Source organism: Salvelinus namaycush, chromosome 16 (assembly GCF_016432855.1).
Source record: "Salvelinus namaycush isolate Seneca chromosome 16, SaNama_1.0, whole genome shotgun sequence".
NCBI lineage: Eukaryota > Metazoa > Chordata > Actinopteri > Salmoniformes > Salmonidae > Salvelinus > Salvelinus namaycush.
This window is the reverse complement of record NC_052322.1, coordinates 5,042,226-5,061,409: the sequence shown is the minus strand read 5'-3', so window position 1 is coordinate 5,061,409 and position 19,184 is coordinate 5,042,226. Positions and strand designations below refer to the sequence as shown.

Here is a 19,184-nt window from a genome sequence, read left to right as displayed (position 1 = left end):
TACCCTAATCCTGGCTGGATTCCAATAGAAATTAGACATCACTTTGCTAGGCAGACAAATCTGACTTGCAGGTAGAGTTGCAAAATTCTGGTAAATTTCCTAGGTTTTCTATTCTGGTAAATTTCCTAGGTTTTCTGGAATTCCTTCTATCATGATTTTTTTTCTTTCTGGAAATTCTGCAACCCTACTTCAAAGCCTGATGTGGTCTGTAAACCATTATATTAGATTAAAGCTAGGCCTCAGCAGAAGGTCTCCAAGCTATGTGTTGTCATGAAGAGTTTAATTATAATGATAACATTGCCTATGAACTCACATGGTAAAAGCGACTGGAATGAAAATGAACAAATTCAACAACGAAACCTCTGTCACTAACAAATACAGTCATGGGTTGGTAACTCTACAATTGACTCGAAAAAGCAAGGCACACTGGGAAATGACATTGGAGGTGTGGCTTAGTGGGAGCATTACTCAACCTTTTCAACCTGATACAACCCAAATCTGGACCCCTACAGGGTCACAGTGACTTTATCGGTTTGTGTAATAACTACAATATCCTTTGAATAAGTAACTATACTCAAATCTGTTAAGTGAAAGGGGTTTCCTCAAAAGTTTTGAGTATTGACAGCACATTGCGGTTTACAGTGCATGCTACTGTGTGTGACGTTTGACTCCCTTCTCCAGGCAGGTGACAAGCACTACCATCCCAGTTGTGCAAGGTGCAGCAGATGCAACCACATGTTCACAGAAGGAGAGGAAATGTACCTGCAAGGTGGGTTTCCAGGGCAAGTACATCTAGTTGAATTTCAAGTACTGTAAACATTTGTGCATGTTCTCACAGGGGAGAATACTAACCTCCACTTCAGTGGAATTTTCACTTCACTGAGTCAAGGTTGTTTAGAATGTGGTTGTATGCACTGTGTGGATATGTGCAATGTTGTTTTGCTTTGTAAAAGCATGAATGGTAAAGGAGGAAATCAGGGATGAAAATTCAAGGAAGTCAAGATTTACAGATGTATGCCTTCAGATGTAGCTATGCATCCAGACCTGGGTTCAACTAGTATTTATTTTCTTTATAATACTTTGAGCTCTTGATTGAGCCTGCCTGGAGTGCCTGATTGGCAGAGTTTGCACATTGGTGCAATTGCATCAGGCAAGCACAGCAAAAGTATTTAATCGAAAGCGAATAGTATTTGAACCCCGGTCTGCTACACATTTAGGCTCTTCTGAGCTCTTCTTCTCTCTCCACAGGATCTACAGTATGGCATCCAGACTGTAAGAACAATAGCAGAGCTGAAGAGAAATACAGGGTAAAATTGATCAACTCCGTCGAACACACTGCCAGCTTGAATTCTCTTGTTCACTTATCATGTCGAGACTGTTTGGAATCAAGACAACAGTTTGTTTCATGATAGTGAAGTTGACGTTCGACAAAAGTTCATAAACCCTTTAATTAAAAGGCCTTCATGTTTCACAAATAATTTATAAGCAAATATGCTGGTAAATGTGATCGTAAAAGTCTTATGGTTATTACAATTTAGTTCTCTGTTCATTTGGATGACTTCAACTGTAGTCAGGGAGAATGAAATGGAGAGTGTTATGGGTATGACAGGGAGTTTGCTATGGTTATGACAGAGAACATTATGGGTGTTAGAGTGTTTGCTATGGGCATGACAGACGTATAGAACATCATGGCTGTGCTTCTAGCTCCTAGGCAACCTTGCAGTATTTTGTTTTTATTCTGTGTTATTTCTTACATTATTTGCCCAGAATTCTTTTGTGTTATTACAAACATCCGGGAAGAACTTTTGGATATCAGAGCTGCGGTAACTCCCCAGCATTACCAGCATTACGACCAGGAATACGGCTTTCCCGAATCGGATTTTTGTTTGTACCCCGCAGGGCAATTGAACTGATTCCAGAGGCTGATCCAAAACACCGCCGGCGGAGAAGAGGTATTCAGAGTGGACTTTTAGTCCGACTCAGGAGGCGTGCACACTACCCACCGCTTTCCGAGTATATTACTCGCTAATGTTCAGTCTCTAGATAATAAAGTTGACGAGCTCAGGGCGACGATTTCCTTCCAGAGAGACATCAGAGATTGTAACATACTCTGTTTCACGGAAACATGGCTCACTCAGGATATACTGTCTGAGAGGATGGTGCCGACAGAGAGGGCTGCCTCGCTTCTAGCTCTTAGTAAACTTTGAAGTATTTCATTTTTTTGTTAGCTCAGAAAATCTGTTATTACATACATACATACATACATACACACACACACACACACACACACACACACACACACACACACACACACACACACTCGGGAAGAACTATTGGATATCTGTCACGGCCGTCGGAAGAAGAGGACCAAAGTGCAGCGTGGTGAGCGTACAATTTATTTTCTTTTAGTAAATGTTGCCAACAAAACAAGAAACAAAAAAACAACCGTGAAGCTCACAGGGCTATAGTGCCACTAACAAAGATAACTTCCCACAATGACAAAAGAGGAAAAGGCTGCCTAAGTATGATTCCCAGAGACAACGATAGACAGCTGTCCCTGATTGAGAACCATACCCGGCTAACACATAGAAATACAAAAACATAGAAATCAGAACATAGAATGCCCACCCCAAATCACACCCTGACCAAACCAAAATGGAGACATAAAAAGGCTCTCTAAGGTCAGGGCGTGACAATATCAGAGCGGCGTCAACTTACCAGCACTACGACCAGCACTACGATTTTCACGAAGTGGATCCTTTGTTCGCACCACCCAGGGCATTTTAACTGATTCCAGAGGCAGACCCAAAGCAACGCCGGCGGAGAAGAGCAATTTGGAGCGGTCTTCTAGTCAGACTTAGGAGGCGCGCACACCACCCAATGCTTCCAAGTATATTACTCGCTCATGTTCAGTCCCTAGATAACAAAGTTGACGAGATCAAGGCAAGGGTTTCTTTCCAGAGAGACATCAGGGATAGTAACATACTCTGTTTTTCGGAAATATGGCTCTCTCGGGATATGCTGTTGGAGTCAGTCCAGCCATCTGGATTCTCAGTCCATCGCGCCGACAGGAATAAACATCTCTCCGGGAAGAAGAAGGGTGGGGGTGTATGTTTCATGATTAACAACTCATGGTGTAATTGTAATAATATACAGGATGTAATAATATACAGGAACTCAAGTCCTTTTGTTCACCTGACCTAGAATACCTCACAATCAATTGCAGACCGTATTACTTCCCAAAGAATTCTCTTCGGTTATTGTCACAGGCCGTGTATATCCCCCCTCAAGCCGATACCATGACGGCCGTCAAGGAACTTCACTGGACTTTATGCAAACTGGAAACCATATATCCTGAGGCCACATTTATTGTAGCTGGGGATTTTAACAAAGCAAATTTGAGAAAAGGGCTACCTAAATTTTATCAGCATATCGACTGTAGCACTCACGCTGGAAAAACACTGGACCATTGTTACTCCAACTTCCGGGATGCATACAAGGCCTTCCCCCGCCCTCCTTTCGGCAAATCTGAGCATGACTCCATTTTGCTCTTCCCTTCCTATAGGAAGTACCCATGCTAAGGACTATTCAACGCGGGTCTGACCAATCGGAAAGCATGCTTCAGGAATGTTTTGATCACGCGGACTGGGATATGTTCCGGGTAGCTTCGGAGAATAATACTGACGTGAACACTGAGACGGTTATCAAGCTTATCAAGAAGTGTATAGGAGATGTTGTACCCACTGTGACTATTAAAACCTACCCTAACCAGAAACCGTATATAGATGGCAGCGTTCACGCAAAACTTAAAGCACGAACCACCGCATTTAACCGTGGCAAGGTGATGGGGTATATGGCAGAATACAAACAGTAGTCATTCCCTCCGCAAAGCAATCAAACAGGCAAAACGTCAGCATCGAGACAAAGTGGAGTCGCAAATCAACGGCTCAGATACGAGACATATGTGGCAGGGTCTACAGACAATCACGGATTACAAAAGGAAAACCAGCCACGTCGCGGACCCCGACGTCTTGCTTCAAGACAAGCTAAACACATTCTTTGCCCACTTTGAGGATAACACAGTGCCACCGACGCGGCCCGCTACCAAGGACTGTGAGCTTTCCTTCTCTACGGCCGATGTGAGTAAGACATTTAAAAGTGTTAACTCTCGCTAGGCTGCCGGCACAGACGGCATCCCTACCCACATCCTCAGAGCATGCGTGTGTGTTTACGGACATATTCAATCTCTCCCTATCCCAGTCTGCTGTCCCCACATGCTTCAAGATGGCCACCATTGTTCCTGTACCCAAGATTGCAAAGGTAGCTGAACTAAATGACGCCCCGTTGCACTCACTTCTGTCATCATGAAGTGCTTTGAGAGACTAGTCAAGGATCATATCACCTCCACCTTACCTGTCACACTAGACCCACTTCAATTTGCTTACCACCTCAATTGGTCCACAGATGCAATCGCCATCACACTGCACACTGCCCTATCCCATCTGGACAACAAGAATACATATGTAAGAATGCTGTTCATTGACTATAGCTCAGCATTCAACACCATAGTACACTCCAAGCTCATCATTAAACTTGAGGCCCTGGGTCTCAACCCCGCCCTGTGCAATTGGGTCCTGGACTTCCTGACGGGCTGCCAGGAAACTTCCCTGATCCTCAACACTGGGGCCCCACAAGGGTGGGTGCTCAGCCCCCTCCTGTACTCCCTGTTCACACATTACTGAGTGGCCATGCACACCTCCAACTCAATCGTCAAGTTTGCAGATGATACAACAGTAGTAGGTCTGATTAACAACAATGACGAAACAGCCTACAGGGAGGAGGTGAGGGCCCTGGGAATGTTGTGCCATGAAAACAACCTCTCACTCAACATAAACAAAACAAAGGAGCTGATCGTGGACTTCAGGAAACAGCAGAGGGAGCACCCCCCTATTCACATCAACGGGACCCCAGTGGAAAGGTGGAAAGCTTCAAGTTCCTCTGCGTACATATCGCTGACAAACTGAAATGGTTCACCCACACAGACAGTGTAGTGAAGAAGGCGCAATGACGCCTCTTCAACCTCAGGAGGCTGAAAAATGTTGTCTTGGCACCTAAAACCTTCAAACTTTTACAGATGCACAATTAAGAGCATCCTGTCGGGCTGTATCACCGCCTGGAATGGCAACCGCACCGCCCGCAACCGCAAGGCACTCCAGAGGGTGGTGCAGTCTGCCCAACGCATCACCGGGTGCAAACTACCTTCCCTCCAGGACACAGGAAGGCCAAAAAGATCGTCAAGTACAAAAACCACCCAAGCCACTGCCTGTTCACCCTGCTATCATCCATAAGGTGAGGTCAGTACTGGTGCATCAAATCTGGGAACCCTTGAGACTGAAAAACAGCTTATTTCTCAAGGCCATCAGACTGTTAAATAGCCATCAGTAGCACGTTAGAAGCTGTTGCCCCATATACATGTACATAGACTTGAAATCACTGGCCACTTTAATAAAGGAACACTAGTCACTTTAATAATGTTTACCTGTTTAGCATTTCTCATCTCATATGTATATACTGTATTCCATTTTACTGTATCTTAGTATATGCCGCTCCGACATTGCTCATCCAAGCATTTATATATTCTTAATTCCACCCCTTTACTTTAAAATGTGTGTATTGTGTGTTGTGAAATTGTGCGATATTACTTGTTAGATATTACTGCACTGTTGGAGCTAGAAACAAGAATTTCACTACACCCGCAATAACATCTGCTAAACACGTGTATGGAACCAATACAATTTGATTTGATTTGCAGTGTTACGGCGTCACTACAGCCTGGAGTTCGTGACCGAGAGTCCCATAGGGCGGCGCACAATTGGCCTAGCGTCGTCCGGGTTAGGGGAGGGTTTGGCTGGGGGTGCTTTACTTGGCTCACCGCAGTCTAGCGACTCCTTGTGGCAGGCCGGGCGCTTGCAGGCTGACTTCGGTTTTCAGTTGAACGGTGTTTCCTCTGACACATTGGTGCGTTTGGCTTCCAGGTTAAGCGAGTGTTAAGAAGGGTGGTTTGGCTGGTAAATTCCAAAAAATAAAAAGTGTGTTACGGATAATGCTGAGCGATTAACTGAAATGACGGTTATTTTTAGTTTTTTAAACAACCAATTGACCAACATTGGTCCGATTATTTGAATTCCATTTCGTTCAGTTCATGCATGGGAGTAGTAGTTTCCAACAGGCCACTGCTCTATATAGTTTAGCACAGAAAATGCGATAATTAACTACAATGACCATAATCCATTGCGTGGCTCCTTGTACGGTCTTTTATGCCTGCTATATAAGAGACAGAATAATTGTTATTTATTTCACCTTTATTTTGACAGGTCATACTGAGAGTAAGGCCTATTTTACAGATGAGCCCTGTTTAAATACATCAAACATACAAAACATATTAAGAAAAACAGACACATTTATCAACATAGTCAGTTCAGAGTAATGATCGGAGACCTAAGGGGGACCAGAACATCTCATTTCAGAGAGCCCTGTAAGTTGTTCCACATAAAGGGCACAAAAAAAACAAAAGAAGCTTTACCCAACTGTGTTATCTAAGCCTGAGACCAGGTTTGGTCATGTGTTAGTCTAAATTGAATTATTGATTATAGGTACATAGGTTTCTGCATGAGTGCTTTGTAGATAAACACAAGCAAATGCTGCTCTCTCTTTGCATACAAGGAGGCCCAACAAACTTTTTGATACAAAACACAATGGTGAGTTCTTTGACCATCAGCAGTAATTAACCTAAGGGCACAATGGAAACCCGCATCTAGTGGTTTAAAATGAGCAATCAAGACGGGATAGCTACATAGAGAGAGAGAGCAGTTGCTTCGTTAGGTATGTGTTCAGCAGTCATAAAAGTATCCCTTATTTACTTGGAAGAACTACTAAAATAGTGATTTTGTCAGACAGTATAGGCAGCAGCTCTATAGAGATGAGATGATGACTTGGAATAAAATAAAGCTAAATTAAACAAATATAATATACTGAAATTTAATGATGGTTAATAAGTGATAAGCAGAGTCACTACCATCGTGGAACTTTTATTAATCGTTTTTATTCTGTGTTGTTACAGCATTCAACCCTCATAATGCATAGTGTACTTAATGTTTTTCTTTTAAATCTAAATCAAAAACCGTGATTCTTTTTTAATAATCGAACCAAAACCTCAAAACACAGTAGACACCCAGCACTAGTTACGGATTGTCCTCTCTTTTAGGGTTCTCATCCTAAAACGCCGCAGCGGCCCAGATTAAGGCCATCCCCTCTTGGTATTTTTTTATACCAAACACAGCTGTAAGACTCTAAGCAGGCCAGATGTTTGCAGCTTTTTAGCTCCTACAGTAAATGTGCAGTAGTCTGCTATGCACTGCTTTACACAAAAAGCACGTAGAGGATTTGCAGTGTAATTTGTATTTGCTTGAGTACCCAAGGTAAAAACCTACACCGACAGGTAATGGTTCATTCACAACACAGAAAAAGAAACCTGGAGGACTGACTCACTGTTTTTGCCCTTTAGGGGTGAGAACAGTTCCTGCAAAAGTGTAGTGGTTGAGTTTCTTTTGTATATGGCTGTGTGTTGGACGTCTTAATGCTATCTTCTTAAAAGTGATGATCTTGCATTGACACTGGCTTCTCAGAAGGAAATTACCGCAACAGGTTGTAACGGTAGTGTTTGCTGTTGTTCTTAAAATTCTAATTCAATATTGCACCAAATTTGCATTATCATGGAAAATATTAATGTTGTTTCCAACTACCAATCAACAACTGTGCCGTAAATCCGGCTGCATATTGAACGTTGAGATTTCCAAAAGTCCAGTCTGACAAGCAATTACAAGGAGTGGAATGTTAGCTAATCAGGCTAGACTAACTAATCAAGCTAATCAAACCAATCAAATTCAAAGTGAAAACAAAGGGCCATTTCTGAAAGGTCTGGTTGCACCTGAAAAAGGACCTAATTTTAAAGGCATTTACAAACTGTTAACAGATACTTTTAAGAAGATATCTTTAAGATGTCCTTCTTAAAGGGAAAGAGGGCATTTGAGAAAAGGGAAAGGCTGATGTTTGTTTGTGTTCTGGGCACAAATGTTTGAATGCGCTCCAATTCCTGTCACACTTATTTAAACTAAACAAAAATGAAGCGCAACATGTAAAGTGTTGGTCCCATGTTTCATGAGCTGAAATAAAAGATCCCAGAAATGTTCCATACGCACAAAAGCTTATTTCTCTCAAATTTGGTGCACAAATTTGTTTAAATCCCTGCTAGTGAGCATTTCGCCTTTACCAAGATAATCCACCCACCTAACAGGTGTGGCATATCAAGAAGTTGATTAAACAGCATGATCAATACACAGGTGCACCTTCTGCTGGGGACAATAAAAGGCCTCTCTAAAATGTTTGGTTTTGTCACACAAGACAATGCCACAGATGTCTCAAGTTTTGAGGGAGTGTGCAATTGGCATGCAGACTGCAGGAATATCCACCAGAGCTGTTGCCAGAGAATTGTATGTTAATTCCTCTACCATAAGACGCCTCCAACATCATTTTAGAGAATGTGGCAGTACGACCAACCCACGTCACAACCACATGTAACCAGCCAGCCCAGGAACTTCTGGCTGTAATAAAAATAAAGCCCTTTTTTGGATTAAAACTAATTCTGATTGGCTGGTTGCGCCCCTGCCCAGTCATGTGAAATCCATAGATTGGGGCCGAATATTTTTTTTAAATTGACTGATTTCCTTATTTTTGTTCAGTGCCTTCGAAAAGTATTCAGACCTCTTGACTTTTTCCACATTTTGTTAGGTTACAGCCTTATTCTAAAATGTATTAAATAGTTTTTTGCCCCTCATCAATCTACACACAATACTTCATAATGACAAAGCAAAAAAGGCTTTTTGAACTGAAATATCACATATACACAAGTATTCAGACCCTTTACTCTGTACTTTGTTGAAGCACCTTTGGCAGCGATTACAGCCTCGAGTCTTGGCACACCTGTATTTGGGGAGTTTCTCCCATTCTTTTCTGCAGATCCTCTCAAGCTATTTCAGGTTGGATGAAGAGCGTTGCTGCACAGCTATTTTCAGGTCTCTCCACAGCATGATGCTGCCACCACCATGCTTCACAGTAGGGATGGTGCCAGGCTTCCTCCAGACGTGACGATTGGCATTCAGGCCAAAGACTTCAATCTTGGTTTCATCAGACCAGAGAATCTTGTTTCTCATGGTTTGAGAGTCCTTTAGATACCTTTTGGCAAACTCCATGCGGGCTGTCATGTTCATTTTCCTGAGGAGTGGCTTCTGTCTGGCCACTCTACAATAAAGGCCTGATTGGTGGAGTGCAGAGATGGTTGTCCTTCTGGAAGGTTCTCCCTTCTCCACAGAGGAACTCTAGAGCTCTTTCAGGTGACCATTGGGTTCTTGGTCACCTCCCTGATCAAGGCCCTTCTCCCCCGATTGCTCAGTTTGGCCTGGGCGGCCAGCTCTAGGAAGAGTCTTACGGACAATTCCTTCGACCTCACGGCTTGGTTTTTACTCTAACATGCACTTTAAACCTTATAATAGACCTGTGTGTGCCTTTCCAAATCATGTTCAATCAATTGAATTTACCACAGGTGGACTCCAATCAAGTTGTAGAAACATCTGAAGGATGATCAATGGAAACAAGATGCACCTGAGCTCAATTTCGAGTCGCATAGCAAAGTGTCTGAATACTTATGGAAATAAGGTGTGTATATATATATAAAAATAAATTGTATACATTTGCAAAAACTTCTAAAAACCTGTTTTCGCTTTTTCATTATGGGGTATTGTGGGTAGATTGCTGAGGAAATTGATTTATTTAAACCATTTCAGAATAAGGCTGTAACGTAACAAAATGTGGAAAAAGTCAAGGGGTCTGAATACTTTCTGAAGGCACTGGACATCGTCACAATGGACGCTCCTTCTGTGTGCAAATGTGTCAACTATGTCATTGTGGGGACCGTGCCATTATGGGAAAGTTAGTCGTTAGTGGCTGACAGTCTCTCTTTCGCCCGCAGCCTACCAGGTCCTCGTCTGAGAGTATCTGCTCAAGACCTGGCTCCAGCATCTCAGGGTCCCCTGGTCACACGATCTATGTGAGTACCTACAGCAACTCTGCACACTACTAACTGGAGATGCGACTGAAGGTTACACACTGGGGACTCCAATGAAACAACAGTGTTCTTCTTATACTTTCTTTATTATTGATTGATATCACTCCAAGGTGTTCCCTATTTATTGCGCTGTATCATCTGTGTTTGTTATGTTGGGAGTATTGTCATGTACACTGTCCTGAGTTCTTTATGGTTGTCTTGTCATTGTCCTGTATGTATTTTGTACAATAAACAAATGTAATAACAGCATCACAGTTCTGGCTAAATAGTATTATATCGTTATTAGGTAGTGTAGGGCTTTTGAAGTCTTGGTAGCTCTTTAGTTGTACCCTCAGTCATAAAACAGGCTTAACATTGTCATTGGTATGACATAACACATGATGTGAGTAGTCAAATCATTTAATCCAATGCAACAACACAACTCAATTCAATAATGTGAGCTGACATGGAAAGTATTCAGACCCCTTGACTTTTCCCACATTTTGTTAGGTTACAGCCTTATTCAAATCTATGTTGCTAAGTAAATAAAAATGTAAAACTGAAATATCACATTTACATGAATATTCAGACTTTTTACTCAGTACTTCCTTGAAGCACCTTTGGCAGCGATTACAGCCTTGAGTCTTCTTGGGTACGAGGCTAAAATCTTGGCACACCTGTATTTGGGGAGTTTCTCCCATTCTTCTCTGCAGATCCTCTCGACCTCTGTCAGGTTGGATGGGGAGCGTTGCTGCACAGCTATTTTCAGGTCTCTCCAGAGATGTTCGATCGGTTTCAAGTCCGGGTTCTGGCTGGGCCACTCAAGGACATTCAGAGACTTGTCCTGAAGCGACTCCTGCGTTGTCTTGGCTGTGTGCTTATGGCCGTTGGAATGTGAACCTTCACCACAGTCTGAGGTCCTGAGTGCTCTGAAGCAGGTTTTCATCAAGGATCTCTCTGTACTTTGCTCCGTTCATCTTTCTCTCAATCCTGACAAGTCTCCCAGTCCCTGCCACTGAAAAACATTCCCACAGCATGATGCTGCAACCACCATGCTTCACTGTAGGGATGTTTCCAGGTTTCCTCCAGATGTGACGCTTGGCATTCAGGCCAAAGAGTTCAATCTTGGTTTCATCAGACCAGAGAATCCTGTTTCTCATGGTCTCAGTACTTTCAGTGTCTTTTGGCAAACTCCAAGCGGGCTGTCATGTGCTTTTTATTGAGGATTGGCTTCCGTCTGGCCACTCTACTATAAAGGCCTGATTGGTGGAGCGCTGCAGAGATGGTTGTCCTTCTGGAAGGTTCTCCCATCTCCACAGAGGAACTCTGGAGCTCTGTCACCTCCCTGACCAAGGCCCATCTCCCCCAATTGTTCAGGTTGGCAGGACGGCCAGCTCTAGGAAGAGTCTTGGTGGTTCCAAACTTCTTCAATTGAAGAATGATGGAGTCCACTGTGTTCTTGAGGACTTTCAATGCTGCAGACATTATTTGGTACCCTTCCCCAGATCTGTGCCTTCACACAATCATGCCATTGCTTAGACCTCGTGGCTTGGTTTTTACTCTGACATGCACTTTAAACCTTATAATAGACCTGTGTGTGCCTTTCCAAATCATGTTCAATCAATTGAATTTACCACAGGTGGACTCCAATCAAGTTGTAGAGACATCTGAAGGATGATCAATGGAAACAGGACGGACCTGGGCTCAATTTCGAGTCTCATCGCAAAAGGTCTGAATACTTATGGAAATAAGTTCTGTTTTTTTTATTTATAAATTAGCAAACATTTCTTCAAACCTGTTTTCGGTTTGTCATTATGGGGTATTGTGTGTAGATTGAGGATTTTGTTTTATCCATTTTAGAATAAGGCTGTAACGTAACTCAATGTGGAAAAGGTCCAGGGGTCTGAATACTTTCTGAATGCACTGTATGGAGAGCGTTTGGGCCGATGTGGTATGGAGAGCGTTTGGGCCGATGTGGTATGGAGAGCGTTTGGGCCGATGTGGTATGGAGAGCGTTTGGGCCGATGTGGTATGGAGAGCGTTTGAACATTGGCAAACATCTATTCAACATCCATTAATACAGTTCAAGTCCCTACAAATAGAAATCAACTTGGCAAGAGTCTATTGTCCTGCTAATAGCCCATCAGGGGTGGATGGCTTCGTTTACATTCCAATCGATTGAATTCATGTATTAATTACCGTCCTTTACCATTCTCAGAGTAGAAACATTGTTTGCGGAGTTCACAACCTACCACACTTGTGAAAAACAAGTGTTTGAAAACATGTTTTCAAAATCCCTCCAGCTCACATTGTAAAGTGGTGGGTGACTCGCTGACAGCCTGTAGCTCGCACTTGAGTGGTGAATGGGAGGCGCGCTTCAATTACCAGTTGAGAAATACAATTGTGCAAATTGTTCTATAGACCGACTAGCATGACGGTCAAATGTATTTACAGACAGAAATTGTTTTATTTTTGTATGGTTAAGTATTATGTGGATTATAATAAATTGACATTATTTGTCGTTGCATTTGCCATTGTGTCTGGATGGCCAGACACAAATTCGTGCCGATCACAAATTAGCTATCAGGAGGGTTTCGGCTGGCTATTGTCCAATTCAGCTCATCAATGCGTGAACTGTGACCAATGTCCACCACTACTGTAAACCGAAAAATGTATTCTCAAAATAAAAACAATGCATCTACAGTGGTAGAAATATATATTTTTTACTGATTCAAGATGCATATATTTATTAGGCTACTGTGCAGTGTGACAAAAACCAACAGGACAATGAGATGTATACTGTAGTCAACATATACTGTATGCCTTAGATAAGGGAGAGCAGGCCATGTCCAGACTTTCTCAGCGACCTCAAGTACTCTTTAACTCTGTCTTTAATGCTTTTTCGGGTTGCATCAGTCATGGACAGAAACTTCTGAAACACAGTTTTCATGATGAACACTCGAAGGTTCACTGGTAAGACAAATTTGCCTCGGGGTCCATCCTAGTTGGTATTCTGTGTACACTCATGGTGAGGAATGGAGATGTCAGGGTGAACAGACGACCTGACGAACCCGCCACGATTGTTGCCTCTGCCTGTCGGAGGTGGAGTTCCAGAGCTCATAGGTGTACCTGACATGGATTGTGACTCCATCATCTCGTCCCTCACCCTCGTCAACGCGTCATTCTCCACCTGACTCTCCGTATCGCCCGTAGCTCTGGAATGTGTAGCGCCATAGAAAGAAGCTGGCTTGCTGAAAACTATGTCCATTCCATCTGTTCTCTTTGGTCTCAATGGAAAAATTTGGAGATAAGCTGATACTTTTTTTTAATGGTAACTGTTAAGGGCAGAGTTAAGGGTGGGGTGAAGGAGTACTGGAAAGGTGTGACTCCAGGTTACAATAGGCCGTAAGTATACAGCAGACCTCCCACGTCCTCACTTTGATTATGCTGTAGCACATACTGTAGCTATGATGAGCGATCTCTCTCAAATGCAGACAATGACTCAAAACACACTGCCACCTAGGTTTGCATTGCAAATGAGGGCATAAACTGGGTCAAGACTCCAGCAGAGTAAGTAAACCTACAACAGCACATTACTCAACACTAATGAGACTCACCTCACCTACAGTACATCTAGAAAAAAAAAAATAATCTCTACATGTAGGTCTCCTGATTTAAACCCGATCAAACTTGTTTGGCATCATCTGAAAACATGAATCCATAACTCTGCCAACCGTACAAGCAAAGGTGAACTGTTGCCATCAAGATGTTTAGGCGTGAGAAACTGACGATACAACAATGCAACAAATACATTGATCATCTCAGCAAGGTTTTACCTGTGGTTGTGGAGCTGGGGGGGAAGTGCATCTAAAATGTAGTTGAAATAAACATCTGCATTTTGAACGAGTCTTATTATTTTATAAACGAAAACATAAAGATGTTGATGAACAAATACTGTAAATGAGTCTTTTGGAAATATAAAAATCATTACCTATTATAAGGTTGATTTGATTATTATGTGGATTACAGTAAATTGACATATTTGTAAGTGGTTGATGCATTTTTCTTTAGGGCAAAGCAGGTCTGTGATATTGATAACTTTAGTCTTGTATCAGATTAACTGTTGTGTCCTCACATTTGATCTGATGATTGCCCCATAATCTCAAGTGTTCTTCGATATATATCATTCATTCGTTCAAGCATTTTATTTATATTAAACGAAATAACAAAGGGAGCCTTGAATAATTAAACAATAAATGAACCGCAACGTGAGTCTCGTGTTCATACTGTATTTCACAACCTCTGTGGGCGTTTGGAGTTGCCTATACTGTATGCGATGGAGCAAAATAATAGGCTCTTGTCACGGCCGTTTAAAGGAGTGAACCAAGGAGCAGCGTCTTGAGCGTACATACTTTTTAATTTACCGATGTCGCCCACAAAACAATAAATCGACACGTGACGCCAACGTAGTGCTCACAGGCAACTAAACATGGACAACTACCCACAAAACCCACATGGAAAATGTGTAATAAACAGCTGTCTCTGATTGGGACCCCATTTAGGCCACCATAAACCTACCTAACCCTAGACAACACAAAATCCCCATAGATGACCAAAAAACCCTAGACAATACAAAAAACTAAACAAACCACCCTTGTCACACCCTGACCTAACCAAATAATAAAGAAAGCAAATATAACTAAAGTCAGGGCGTAACAGCTCTCTCATTTATTTAGGCTATATTATTCCATAGCCTAATTGTAGTCTAACCAATATCCTAACGGAGATTCAGTGAAAAGCAAAAAACCTGACATTGACATTAAGGGTGGATGGCTTCTTTTGTATTCCAATTTATTGGCAGGCTGCTAAACCGTTTCCACCTGGCCCACAGCGTTGTAGCGTACTTACAGTACAGAACACTTTCACTCCATGCTCCACCAGATGCTCCACCAGATGCTCCACCAGATGCTCCACCAGATGCTCCACCAGATGCTCCACCAGATTCTTTCTATTGTTGTTATCTATTCAGGAACATTCCACAAGTGTAATGAACACGATGGGTGACAGAGAGCTGGTTTCAAGCACAGGGCACAGCAGGTGTTTATTGCAAATGGTAGCTGGGTCCAGGGGAAGGCAGAAGGTCATACACAGGGGGTCCAAAAAGGGCAACAGTACAGGCAGGGAAAAGGCTAGTAACTTCGTCCGGGAGATCAGGCAATAGGTTGATAACAGGAAATCCGATAGGCTAATGTACAGGCAGGGAATAGGCGTCGTTAGTGAGGCAGGCAAAATCTATCATACACGGGAGGATTAAATTATGAGCTCCGAATAGAAGTGTGTCACAAAACAAACAATACCTCACAATGATGGTGTGCAAAGAACTGAACTGAACTAAATAGTGTGTGGTAATGACATACAGGTGTGTGAACAGGTGATCAGAATTCAGGTGATTGGGATCTAGAGAGTGAGCTGTGTTCAGGGGATCTGTGTGTTTGAGAGTGTGAGTTGGAAGCAGATGTTACAACAAGTAAATGTAATAAATTAAACAAATCAATTAAATAGCTCAGGTCTTGAAAATATGTGAAACCTTTTTTGAGTTGTATTTTATCTGTGCCTAGTAGCTGAGGCCATATGACTGCGCCATCAACTTGTATATTTAGCAGACATCACTTGCTGCTGATATTCAGTCAACATATATTTTAAGAATATCATGGAATATAACTGAACATTTTCATTTCACTTAGAACAAAAACCTTAGTGTAACAACAGTTTTAATAATTAATATGCTACAGTCAAGTTACAGCTTCTTCTGACGAAGTAGAAACAAAAAAAGGGTATTTTTCAGGTGTGCCTGCGGGACAGGAATAGCAATTCTTACACTATTGTTCTAAATTCAATCACCCTCTTCTTCTTCTTCATCCTCCTCATTCAGCTAATTCAAATTCAATTGTGAAGTTGTGCACAATTATCAGTTTCTATTTGGTTTATATCGCCCATTCATTGACAGCATTCATTCAGACATAGTAGCACCTTGGGACCAACACTTTACACTGTACCCAAAAGCATAATCAGTGCTCTAACGCCCCCTTGCGGTGGTCTGGAGCAATGAAGCAGTGACGCAGGGTACCGTTCTAAACCACAAATTACCTCTAAATCCAGCAGCATAATCTCAAAACCTTTAATTGAGGAATTACTGTACGCATGCACACGCCAGTGAGAAAAATGATGTTGAAAAGTCACTTTTATGGACGTTGAAGTCACGTTCATTTTCAGTCTAAGTGAAAGTTGAAAAGAAGTCTTTTACAGATGTTGAAAATGCATATTTTTTGGGTCGTGGTTTCAACGGACAAATTTCAAACGTACATTATTTCACTTCAACATTTTAGGGATTGAAGTATAGTACAGTATATTTATTGAGGAAAATTAAATGTTCGTTTTATTGTCAGTCTGTATAATGGGTTATGTAATGAGATTGTACATTTTTCTACTAGTTGTCTACTGTGAAATGTGTTTTTCCAATGTATGCATTGTATATAGTTCCTTTTTTTGCTATTTTCTGAATATGAGAGAGAGTGATTAATTAGATTGTTGTCATTATGCAGGTCCCAAATTATGCGGTATGGCATGGCTATTTAATCAACTCTCTTCCATTGTGTACTACAGGGTTTCCCAAACTCGGTCCTTGATTTTACTTCACAGTACGTTATTTTAAAAATCTGATATTGACAAGATCAGAGATGTACTATATTTAACAAATCAAAATGTATTAGTCGCGTACACAGTTTAGCAGATGTTACAGCAGGTGCAGCAAATTGCTTGTGTGTCTAGCTCCTACAGGGCAGTAATACAAAATAACAACACAATACCAATAGCAATGCAAATAATCCAGGAAGTCTAAAACAAGAAAGAAATGTATCCCCAGTACAGTACACATTTATCCAGAAGGAAGTGGCTGGGGTATTCTTGTTGGGAGGGGGGGTTAAAACTACTTTACAAAAATTGCATTTGCCTATACAGAACTGTAATACATGCCATTTACTTAGCAGACATTTTTATCCAAAGTGCCAACCATCCACACATTTTGGTATGTGACCCCAGTGGCAATCAAACCCACAACTCTGGTGTTGCTAGTGCCATGCTCTTATGAACTAAGCCATGTACAGGACCACTACAAAACATAAGTACAATACTGTAAACTACAATACACGATTACAATCAGAGAAGAGCAGTATTTCTGTTACATGTATATATTTTGTAATTTGTATTACACTGGGCTGAACTACACTCCAATGTATTTTGTAACAAGATACTTTCGAGAGCTGTAATTTGTATTTTCAAAATACTTTTCTATACCATTTTTTATAGCGGTTCACAATTCTGTGGCCCCTTTTCACCCTGCATTGGTATCAGAAGTCTGATGGCACGTTATGGTGTGATAAGACTATCTGCTAAATGAACAAAATATAATTGTACACTGAATGTACAAAACATTGAAAACATCTTCCTAATATTGAGTTGTATCTTACATTTTTTGCTATTGGATTAAGTGGTTGTTAAAATAACTAAGTTAAGAAGTTATCATTATGTTGTGTTTTGGTGATTAAACCTATGTACTCATTATATTTCACAGAAAACTTTGGATTTTGAATCAGCGATTGTTTGATGAAAGGTGTTAATAAACTAAATGAATGGACAATGAAACGTTTTCAATGTAAGACTGACTGTGTTACAAGTATTAACAGTTTGGAGTTTTGTACTAAGTGTTTAGAAAATTTACCACATACTTGTTAAAATAGTAGTACCAAAAACCAAAACGAAAATGTATATGCACCAAATCTGAACCACTCGTAGACATCTGTTTTCGGGGCAAATCAAGGCCGATTAGGACTGAAAAATCATGGCCAGGGCGGACTGACCAAAGTTCAACAAATGTTCAATGTCCATGGATGACCTGCGACAGTCATTGCTCGCGTGCTCGCATACAAACACACATCTTTCCTTACTGGGCCTATACCCTGTGAAACAGCCATCTTCATCATTATTGGGGATCCTGAGTGGCGCAGCGGTCTAAGGCACTGCATCACAGTGCTAGAGGTGTCACTACAAAACCGGGTTCGATCCCGGGCTGTATCACAACTGCCCGTAATCGGGAATCCCATAGGGCGGCAGAAAATTGGCCCAGCGTCGTCCAGGTTAGGCCGGGGTAAGCCGTCATTGTAAATAAGAATTTGTTCTTAACTGACTTGCCTAGTTCAATAAAGGTTCAATAAAAATGTGCATCACCATCATCATCAGCACCACCACAACCTTCAGTAAAACAAACATGTTTAAAAAAAATAAAAAAAATAAACATATTTAAAAAAAATAATAATCATATGTTGGGCTCATACACATTTGAACTGAATGACTCATTATGGGCTAACCTTTGTGTGCGATGCGCATGCCATGACGTTTGGTCTCTTCTCTAGCGTACTCACAGTTAACACAAGCAATTTAACATAGCTGAATAAAATAGAAAGGATATTTTCTCCAAACGATTTCCAAGGAAGTGCGCACTTGCGGCTATTCTGTGTTGAGCAGATAACAAAGAAGCAGGCTCTCCTATATGCGACACTAGGGGGGCGCCATTTCGACTTTGTAAAAATTCGTTCCCAAATTAAACTGCCTCGTACTCAATTCTTGCTCGTACAATATGCATATTATTATTACTATTGGATAGAAAACACTCTCTAGTTTCTAAAACCGTTTGAATTATTTCTCTGAGTGAAACAGAACTCATTCTGCAGCACATTTCCTGTCAGGGAGTGAGATTTCAGAAATCGAGGTCCCTGTTCTGAGGTCAGTTTATAAGTCCCCATGTAAGCCATCGGGCTACATGCACTGCATACGCCTTCCTCTAGATGTCAGTAAGCGGGGAGAATTTGAATGGAGTGGATTGCGCAATCTGGGGCCCTATATAAGACCGTGGAACGGAGGTACCGTTCTTTTCAACGGGGCGCCTGGCGCAGCAGGGACATCACAATGG

General features: G+C 41.7%; 1 protein-coding gene across 1 annotated transcript in view; it reads left to right on the top strand.

Annotated features, from left to right (window-relative positions):
- The window catches only part of LOC120060860 (actin-binding LIM protein 1-like), a 57,807-nt gene extending 47,479 nt beyond the window's left edge, over window positions 1-10,328 (top strand). The window contains exons 7-9 of the mRNA XM_039010272.1: window positions 682-769; window positions 1,249-1,307; window positions 10,085-10,328. Of these exons, the coding sequence (XP_038866200.1) occupies window positions 682-769; window positions 1,249-1,307; window positions 10,085-10,195 (258 nt within the window). The 3' untranslated portion in view covers window positions 10,196-10,328. The remainder of the gene's footprint in view (window positions 1-681; window positions 770-1,248; window positions 1,308-10,084) is intronic.
- Window positions 10,329-19,184: the final 8,856 nt, after the last annotated feature.